General features: G+C 36.4%; 1 protein-coding gene across 3 annotated transcripts; it reads right to left on the reverse strand.

The window, feature by feature from the left end:
• Positions 1–258: 258 nt before the first annotated feature.
• On the reverse strand, positions 259–7,942 carry LOC100795720 (uncharacterized). 3 transcript variants are annotated; one of them, XM_041008609.1, is made up of 10 exons: positions 7,457–7,942; positions 7,098–7,214; positions 6,774–6,856; positions 6,028–6,127; positions 5,871–5,949; positions 5,300–5,475; positions 1,485–1,570; positions 1,191–1,324; positions 786–1,049; positions 259–575 (listed from the first exon to the last, which is right to left on the reverse strand). In XM_041008609.1, exons 1-10 carry the CDS (start codon positions 7,775–7,777, stop codon positions 370–372), a joined length of 1,566 nt encoding a protein of 521 aa, XP_040864543.1. In that variant the 5' UTR covers positions 7,778–7,942; the 3' UTR covers positions 259–369. The 3 variants fall into 3 exon arrangements, with proteins under 3 accessions (XP_040864543.1, XP_006593879.1, XP_006593880.1); XM_006593816.3 differs by having other exon boundaries at positions 5,871–6,127; positions 7,457–7,936; XM_006593817.3 differs by having other exon boundaries at positions 5,871–6,127; positions 7,399–7,642.
• Between the last annotated feature and the right edge of the window lie 2,968 nt (positions 7,943–10,910).

A 10,910-nucleotide genomic window follows, 5' to 3' on the forward strand; every position in this document is an offset into this window, starting at 1 on the left:
AGCGTTACTATCTTTCTACCTTCTATTACTTTTCAATTGTATAAACTTTAAAATTTTATTTTATTTAGTTTTGTGAAAAATAAATACTTATCGTGTCTTGCCATTAAAATTTATATTTCATTCTCCCATTTTTAAAGGTAAATTCTTCCTTTTAATATAGTTGATAATTTGCCAAGCAAAGAGTATATGAATTCTTACAAATAATAGACACTGAATAAACTTGAAACCTTAGAAGTCGTCCATACTAATAAAAAAATGTAAGCAAAAAATGATCAGTGATTACTATCTATGCAATAAATGTCTCAAGTGTGTCACTACATTCTTTTTATATATCCCCAAAACCTTAGAAGTCGTCCAAACTAATCCGCCTTAGATTCTTATATTGAAATGTGTAAATTTCTTTTGAAATTTTTGATAAATTCCAAATGAGTTTCCCCTGTACTCATCCAAGAACAACAGCAACTCGTTACCATTTTCTTTTTCTAAATGAGAATAAGCCTTCGTAACGTAGCTGTATTCCCATCCATACATATACGATGCACATGCCGCTTTGTATGTGAGTAACTGCAAATCACCTGATCCATATACAATTTAGGAAAACAAATTAACATGGCTAAAATAAATCAATTATAGTGAGTGAGCATGTTGCAATATTTCTAGTGAAGTTGATATAAATCATGTCACCATCATCATTAAAAGAGTTTGAAAACTCCTAGGTAGGTGTTACCATTAACTTCTCAAATGACATGATTTTAATAGATCAAATTAAACACAAAAATATATACCAGCTTCAATCTCTGATTCAAGCTTTCTATTGCTGAAATGCCTTGTTAGCCACCATCTACAGCGAAGCCTCCAAGATTTTCCTGATATACCATCCGTAAATAGTTTAGGGGTTTTGTTAAGGGCACAATGTTGCTTATGTTCATCTTCGTAGGAAGACAGTCTCAAGAAACAAGAAGAGAACACCCTCCATGTATTGTATTCTGCATCTGTAGCATCTAAATGTAGAGCAATCATTTCCAGCAGAGATTCAAGACTATAGTCTCCTGCAAAGTATCAGAAGAAACCAATTAACAACACATGCGTAATGTATCATTAAGCATATAAAGGTTTTGCTTTGTCTGTAGCAGAGGAATAGCTATAAATTATTCAAATCATGTAAGACACATGATTCAGAATGAAAGTACCATTTTGGTGCATCTTGATAAGTTTTGCTAAGGCATCACTACATGTTGGATCCTTCTTCAACATATCCTCAAAACAGCTACGAAGCAAGAGAGAGTTGTTTCCATCAAAATGCTCCAAGAGAGCAGCCCTTGCTCTGCAAGTGTGTACATTAGTAAATTTACTAAACATAACAAAAAAGCATTGAGTAAAATATAGAATCTTATCTCAGAAATTGTTTGTTTAATACTTGCTGCTATTCATAAAAAGGGATTATATATATATATATATATATATATACACACACACACACACACCTTATTGGGAGTACAGAGGCTGAATTACAGCATTGCTTCTCAAGCATATTTAGAGCCTCGTCAACGTGACCTCCCATCAGCAACAACTGGCAACAAAAAATAAAAATAAGAAAATGAAGCAGGTGTTGATATCTCAAATATTATCCTATGCAGAAAACAATTGTAATATAATATGTCTATAGCAGATGCAAAATATAGATGTGCATGTGCATCCAGAAAAAGAACACATGTTAGATTGCAGAACACAGTCAGTTGCTTTGTGCAAGTAAGATGGATAATTGATTTCATATAATCCAAGCTACTGATATTTCCATAATATGCGTGTAAAACTATAAATACAATAAGCATGTGGTATCCCAACGGTTGCTCGATGTACACTTCTTCCTCGAGGACTCCATTCAAGAAGACAGACTTCACGTCCATCTGATGAATTCTCCACTTACGTTGCATTGGAAGAGAGAGTATTAGTCTTATGGTCTCTAGGCAAGCGACCAGAGCAAACACCTCATCATAATCAATCCCAACCTTTTGATTGTAACCTTTTGCAACTCGCCTTGTCTTGTATCTTTCAATTTCTCCCTTGAAATTCTTCTTTGTTTTGTACACCCACTTGACACCAATAGTCTTGTGTTTTGGAAGGGAGACAAGATTCCATGTATTGTTCTTCTCGATGGATCTAATTTCTTCGTCCATCACATTTCTCCATCTTTTATCTTCCACAACTTCTTCAAAGTCCGTTGATTCACAATTTGCAAAGAGACAAAATAGTGTGATATTATCCAATCTCTCAGTTTAATCATAAAGATCTTGGAGGGTTCTTGTGCGTGACATAACCCTTTCACTCTCAGGAGATGGCAAAGTGTCTTCGTGAGTGGTTGATGTTGATGGGTGAGCTCTTGTTGAACATGTTGAGGTGTCTTCTCTTCTCCAAGTGGAGGAAAAAAGTTGTATTCCTTTTCATGAGTCTCGAAGTCCCATTGTCCTTCTTCGTCGAACACTACATCTTGACTTACTACCATCTTCTTGTTGTTTGGGTTGTACAACTTATACCCCTTTGAGCTTTATTCATAACCGATGAAGATGAATCTCTCACTCCTGTCATCAAGTTTTGTTCTTCTCTCGTCTAGGACATGAACACGAGTTATACTCCCAAAAATCCTCAAGTGAGAGACATCAGACTTTCTTCCACTCTATGCTTCTTGTGGTGTCTTTCCCCATACTCTTCTTTTCGGATATCGATTGGACAGATAAATTGCACACGCCACAACTTCTGCCTAAAATTATTTTTGTTATTTCTTGCTTTTGAGCATGCTTCAAGCCATATTAAGGATTGTTCTATTTTTTTTTCCACCACACCATTCTGTTGGGGGGGATCTTGGAACCATTAAGGGACATCTAATCCCATTCTCTTCACAAAACTTTTGGAACTCTTTGGAAGTGAATTCTCCTCCTTGATCAGTCTTCATGGCTTTGATCTCTCGACCACTTTCTTTCTCCACTGCAGCTTTGAACTTCTTGAAGGCAAAAAAGACTTCTAATTTTTGCTTTAAGACATAGACCCATGTTTTTCTTGAAAAATCATCAATGAAAATGAGAAAATAGTAATCTTTAACTAGTGAGCTTGACTTTATTGGCCCACAAATGTCAGAATGTATTAGCTCGAGTGGCTTCTTAGCTCTTGAGTTGGACTTTTTTTGACTTCATTGGGTTGTTTACAAATGACAACCTTTTTTCTTTTACAGGCTTCAAGGGAGAGTTCTAGATACATCAAGAAAGATTACACATACTTAAAGGGAGAGTTTTACACACTTCTCCCAACTTAGTTCTACACACTTATTCTAATTAAATATTACTTCTACTTATTTCTACACTTCTCTAAAATTTTATTTAGACTAGTAGCACAAATTTAATGAGCCTAACATTTGATTAATGGGCTAAATCTAGTTTATATTATTCAACATCCTCTTCTATCTAATTCATTCCCTTATTATTCACGAGGTCTTGAATTAGAAGAAAGATTAAGCGCAATGATTAATTAACAATGTTAATCGGATTAGAAATCCCAAAATAAGATGGTCCATACAAATCCTATGAATCTTATTATTGTATAAGTCAATCAATTAACAACTTTTGTTCATAACAATTAGTTGATTCGTGTATCAGATGATCAGTCCAAAATAACAATGAGGACCAATACAATAATATAATCGATAAACAATTGAAAATTTAATTTCAATAGAAGAAAAAGGATTCACAAGATAAATCCTACATCACAACCATAACATAAGAGTTTAGCTAGCCATGGGCATTGGAAAGCATAAAAATAATAAGAAGACAATAGAGACATTAGGGAAAGAAATCTTTACAAGAAATTATCCCCGTGGTGTTCCTCTTGCTTACCCCTAGACGTAGCCTCTTCAAGAATGCTCAAATGCTCAAAATTGAAGACTAATTTTGAAAATTAAGAAAAAAGTGTTTATAAGCTAAAACCTAAGCTATTTATAGGCGAATGGTCCTAATCTATCTTGCAAGGGTAAGCACAACCCATGCTTAGTTAAGCACGAGATTGCGCTTAAAGTTCAGAGCTCCGGCCATTATGCATGCCCCATGCATGGGGCTATGCATGGATAAGAACGGGGTAGTGCTTACGTGCCTGGAGCCAATCTCACCCTTTGTGTTCTTTTTCCATTCCTTTGGAAGTTCATAGGGCCTGCACTAATTTAGCATGAATTAGACTGAAACAATCAATTAAAGTGCCCATATTCATAAAAACGATGCAAGAAACTCCATGGAAATTAAGACCAAAATGGGGTTTATCAACAAGGATTTAAAGTTGACCCTTGATGTAATCCTATCCCAACAGAAAAGTCCTTAGTTTCACCTCTTGGAGTTCTCACACTTATAGTTTCAAAATTATAGATAGTGTTTTAAAACTCAGACCGACCAAGTTAGTCCGGCTGGTTGAACCGAAACTATGATACCCACTGATGTGTATTCAACTCACTGCTGCGTAACCAACCCAGCACTAAATCATTAAGGACTGGTAGACTCAGCCTGGTTAAAACCGGTTTTTATTCTCTCCCACATTATGTGTTTGTCACAAGTCACAACACATTACACACTTGCCAGGGTCTGCAACACGCCCCCAGCACTACTTTGTACTGGCGCTGCCCAACACAACTATCTGCTAGTCACGCAGCCAAATGCACCTTTCTCACACTGCTTTTAAGGAGGGAGGACCTGGTCAACAATTGTAAAAAAGTGAATAAAAATACATGTAAAACTTAACAAGATGGGATTCGAACCTTGGTCAGGAGCTTTTCCAAAGGGAAACTAACTACTACATCATATTACTAAGTTTATCTATATTTGAAAAATGATTTTTATATACCAAATCTGTTATACAAATTTAATATATATCGATTCATGCAGTTCATTTAGTGCCCACTGGTTCGACCACTCTGACCCACTACTTTGACCTGGTAAATCACTAATTTAGTTTTTAAAACTATGACTACCGTAATACAAAGTTAATTATCTTGAAAGGACTTCAAATTTATCTTGATTCACATAAACCAAAAAGGTTTCAATTTTAGTCATGTGATGACAGATGATTGGATGAACAATGATAGCGTAGAAAAAATTTACATTAACAGCAGATCAAAGTTAAACTTTTTTAGGAGGTTATGCAACAAATTATTACTTCAACTACAGTTCTGAACCTGATTTTTAGTTTACCAAACAACTCCTTAAATGAAATACAAAATGAAGTTGAGTGGTTCCAAACAAAGTTAATTGAAATGTATGATCCATACCTGTATCAATGGAAGTAATGCTGCTGAAGCGGAAGGTTCTGAGCGCAGAGCTAGTTGCAAATATTTCACTGCATTTTTGTAATGGTGATTAGGCTGATTTCTTTGCGAATACACAAAATCCTCAAAACTGTGCTCATCAGAAAAACGCAAGGGCAGCAACCACAAATCAAGTCCCCCTAAGTAAATGCACAAAAAGACAATATTAAAGTTACACAAGTGAACCAGAGAGTAATCACTATTTAAACCTAGAAATGATGAGTAATAAGCCCTGATACCAGTTTGATAGAACTGGTATCAGAATATTACAATAAGAAAAGAAAGAATGATAGAATAGGAAAGACAAGAGACTATTTATTCACTGAATGATGAAAGCATTACAGAAAGCAGAATGCCCAGTTATTTCAAGGAATCTGGTCCCTCCTAACCAATGCGCAAATAACTGATGAACTGTCACTTAGTTCAGAACTCAAGTAAAAACCTTCCGGCTGAAAGTTCTGATGTGGTTATTCACTTTTATTAGCATCAATCTCCATGTTTTCATTAAAGACAACATCCCCAGATATCTGCTTACCATTCATGACAGAGGCATCCGAATCACGTCGAGATTGGGAGTCAGCCATGTGGGATTCAACAGAATTATACCTCTCTGACTGCACATTTTCATTGCTGAATGAGGCCTCCTCCATATCTGAGTTCTCTTGCAAGTGAAACTGGTCTGAATTTCTCACCTGGAATTCTTTGGGGATAGAAGAATACCACAACTCATAGAATGTCAAACCCATCATCATCTTTAACATAGGACCAATATCACCTTTTTCTTGCTCAAGGCTATAGGAGAAACCAAAGGACAAAAATGAAAAGGGATAGAAAGAGCAAGGTAATATGAAAGAAGAAGAAAAACTAGAGACTGGTAAGTTCATATTTGAAGCCATTTTAATCACACAAGTTAAAAAAAATGGTATTTCAGTAGTATTTGAGTCAAGTTGAATTTATTTGAGAGCATGTATCTAGCACGTATCTAGCCATTTTAATCACACAATTATGTTTATGTATTTGTTTTCTTGTGATAAAAACTTGTCTACACTAAATGCTAGTGTTTTATCCTACGAATATATACAATGGCAATATTAAGTATCATAATTCATACTATATTTAGTCTGCATTGCATAACAAGTATTCAAGTACCATAGTCCATACTTAAGAATTAAGATATGATTCCTAAATGTATGAGATTGTAGATCTCCTGACACTGTTTTTGATTCCTACGAGTAAAAGAAATGTTCGGGAGTAAATAATACCAATAATAATAACCATTAAAACCTTATCAACCATTATAAGCCATTTAAGTTCTATTGAAAAATATACAACCCACAATAGAAATATAATAATAATGACAGAACCAGCTCACCACAAGTTATGAAACAATGCATTCCTTGGCATCATGATGCAACGCATTAAAAATTAAATTGCATACCATAGAGCAAGATGGTATGCATCCTCAGCATGGCCTCGCAAAAGACAGAAAACCATGAACTCCAAATGGACTGCATATCTGCTCTGCTCCACAAGTAAAATTATACATTAAGAACTGAAAGCCTAAACAAATCCATAATTGATGTTTCATGCTGATGGGCTTGTATTGAGTCGGTTGTCTCCAACCATTATTATTATTTTGAAAGAACTCCAATCATTGTTGTCAAACACTATTTATTCTCTTTTTAACGAAATTCAAACAATCAAAGCAAATGAAGACAAAATTGTTTGGTATTGCTTAGCTTGTCACAAGTCAGAAACATACCTCAACTGGCCATGTCTTCATTGATCCAATTTTCTTGGACCAAATATCATAGAGGTTTTTGATTCGTGTTGTATTAATAGAATGGTTTTCCACATGCTTAAGAAGCTCCAATAAAGCCTGTTCAGAAACTAACTAAGCATATCAACAATAAAAGAAACAAAGTATAAAGTTTTAGAAGGAAAGGGAACAAAAGTAAGGGTAAGACACTTTTTCTTTCATCGAGAAATGTTAGTTTTGTTAGCAGAGGGGATCAAATCATGACCTTTTCCCTCTTTTATTCTCCCTTAACAATCCAACTCACCTTATATCTCCAAGGTGAGACACTTGAATCATTTAAAAAAAATGACAGAAGAGGGTACCCAAAACTTAAGACGGTTGGTGTGGGGAGAGGTGTCATTAAGTGTTCCCTTCATGTAGGCACTGAGAACACCACTGGCTGCAACCCATTGTTGCCGGTTGACGAGCCTCCGCAGCAGGTGGCGCAGCCTTGCACGGTGTTCCAGCCTAAGAGGTTTGGGATCCAATCCCAAAACAAGTAAAGGCTTCGTCAGAGACAAGAAGATTCTTTTTGCCTCCTTCTCTCGCTTCCCATCCTTCTCCACCTTCCTCTTTCGCTGCTTCTGCTTGGATTTCTTCACAACCTTGGTGTCGTCTTCTGTGTCCCACATATCCACTTCCATTGTTAGCAACAAGCTTTGCTAGATTAGAAGAGACAGAAAAATGGTAGTCACTGCTTTGGTAGATATCACAATCTCTTATTTTATTTTGATCTGACACGTGACATGACACTCTTCTATTCACCACATCCCGCTCTTTCTTTCCCGCTTAATAATTCTCTAATTCCCATAAAATGTTATCGTAGGGGAACCGATCATGTTGGATGGGTCATTGAGATCGCCCTCTTAAGTTATTAGTTGATGCGTGTGATATTATGAAAAAATCTAAATAATTTTATAATGTGAGTAAACTTATACATTTAGGGTGTGTTTAATTTATAAAAAGACACAATAAACAGAATACTATTTGGATAAATAGTTAAGTTACACGATGATTTTTTATATTATACATTATTTGATAATCGATATACAATATAAGTAATTTCTTTTTTTTATATTGTTTGATATGCTTATGTACCAGATACAATAATATATTTATTATAAAATCATAGGTGCATCAGTAACACCTAGACAACGCAACAAATGAGAGACACTTTCATAAAGGAAGTGCAACCCTTGACGCCACATCGGATAAAGGGTCGGGCAACACTAGGCAATCTCACGATCGCGAAGATGGTGGCGACAACACGGCGACACGATGCAGTTTCGCCAAAGTTGGCCAAAAGAAAAAAAACATAGCGAAAGGAGAAAGATGACGATGAGAACATTTGAATAAATTAACAATAAAAAGAAATAAATAATGAGTAAAAAGGGAACGTTAGCAGTTCATACGGCCCTCACCGGTGCCCAAGGTGCCTACATCGATAGCCAAGGCTATTATGGAAGTGATGAAGAACAAGCAAGAACAGCAGCAATAGATGCAGCATAACAAAATTATCATACACACAAATTGCATCAGAATTGAAAGAGAAAGAGATGAGAAAGAACACACACAGGATTACGTGGTTCACCTTGAGAAAGGCTACATCCACGGGAGGGAAAAATAGAAAGCTTTTATTATGGTTGCAGTATACAAGTGGAAGCTTATCCTCTTTAAAATACAGGGCATCCTTGCCTTATATAGGCAGAGGACAAAACATAAAAAAAAATATAACAGAATAACCTTCCATATGGATTTAGGTCACAGCCCAACAATTCACCACCTTGAACTAACATCCATATAGAACACAAACTGCTCCCTCCAAACACTCATGATCTTATCCCCAGCAGTCAACATTGAGCAAGCTTAAGCAGTGATCAAACTTGCTCTTTGGAACTAGCTTTGTGAACATATAAGCAGGATTGTGCAGAGTGCTGATCTTATGAACTTTGATTCTTCTTTCTGACCGAATGAAGTGATATCTAACATATATATGCTTGGTTCTATCATGATGAACTCGATCCTTGGCCAAGCACATAGCACTAAGGCTGTCATAGTAGATGTTAGTATATTCTTGGTTAATTCCAAGATCATTTATCAGACCTCTCAGCCAAATTCCTTCCTTTGCAGCTTCAGTAAGAGCCATATATTCAGCCTCAGTAGTTGAGAGGGCAACAGAAGGTTGAAGTGTCGCCTTCCAACTCACCAAGCAGCCACCAAGGGTGTAAGCATACCCTGTTAATGACCTTTTCTTGACAAGATCAGCAGCAAAATCTGCATCAGAATAGCCAGTGAGGCAGCAATCTGAGTGAGATCCATAGATCAAACCTACATTTGCAGTCCCTTTTAGATATCTGAAAATTCTCTTCACAGTCTTCCAATGTTCCTTCTGAGGTTGGTTTAACAACCTACTAACCATGCTAACAGCATAAGCAAGGTCAGGTCTGGTGCAAACCATGGCATACATGAGACTGCCAACAGCACTTGAGTATGGAACCTTTGACATATAGTCCTGATCAGCTTGAGCTTGAACCTTTATCACAGTAGACAACTTCTCTTTTTCTGAAAGGGGAGTGTTAATAGGTTTAGAGTCAGGAATTCCAAACCTCACAAGTATCTTCTGAATGTAATCCTTTTGAGACAAAAATAGCCTTTTTTGAGTTCTGTCCCTATAGATTTCCATTCCTAGGATTTTCTTCGCAGCCCCTAGATCTTTCATATCAAATTCACCATTCAGGAGAATCTTCAGATTTTGTATATCACACATGCTTTTTGTTGCAATAAGCATGTCATCTACATAGAGTAGAAGATAAATCATTGATCCATCCTCCACCTTGTTGTGATAAACACAGTAGTCATAGAGACTTCTCTTGAATCCTTGGCTAGTGATAAAGCTGTCAAATCTCGTGTACCATTGCCTTGGAGATTGTTTCAACCCATACAAGGATCTCTGTAGTTGACAAACATACCTTTCTTTTCCTTAAACTTCAAAACCTTCAGGCTGTTTCATTAGAATATTTTCTTCCAATATTCCATGGAGAAAAGCAGTCTTGACATCAAGTTGTTCAAGTTCCAGATCTTGGTTTCCACTATAGCAAGCAAAACCCTGATGGATGTATGTCTGACCACAGGAGAAAAAATTTCGTTGAAATCTACTCCTTCTTTTTGGCTAAATCCCTTGGCAACTAACCTAGCCTTGTATCTTATCCCTTCCTTTTCTGAAAGACCAGGTTTCCTCTTGTATATCCACTTGCAGCCTACCACATGTCTTCCTTTAGGTAGTTCAACAAGTTTCCAGGTCTGATTCTTATATAAAGATTCCATTTCCTCTTTCATAGCTAACAACCAATTTTCAGCTTTAGGATGATTGATAACTTCTTGGTAAGTGGCTGGTTCATTTGAATCTATTTCTTCAGCTGCATGTAATGCATAGGCAGCCATGTCTTCAAAACCATATCTTTCAGGAGGTTTAGTGACCCTTTTTGATCTCTGATTGATTTCAGAATTGAGTTGTGGAGGATCAGGTTCAACAGCCAAATGAGACTCATTTGCACTGAAATCTTCTAATTTCTCACCTTCTTGAAGAACCACAGGAGATGTTTCAGAATGACCCCCTTTTTCTGAGTCTTTGGCTGTAGATTCTACATCCTTTTCTTGAGGAGAGTGGCAACTTTGTGTTCCAGCAATTGGAACCTCAAGCTTGGGATGAAACAGATGTGATTCATCAAAAATTACATCTCTGCTGAGTAGAACTTTCTTTTCCGAGGGTGACCAGAT

Source organism: Glycine max, chromosome 13 (genome assembly GCF_000004515.6).
Source record: "Glycine max cultivar Williams 82 chromosome 13, Glycine_max_v4.0, whole genome shotgun sequence".
Classification (NCBI taxonomy): Eukaryota; Viridiplantae; Streptophyta; class Magnoliopsida; order Fabales; family Fabaceae; genus Glycine; species Glycine max.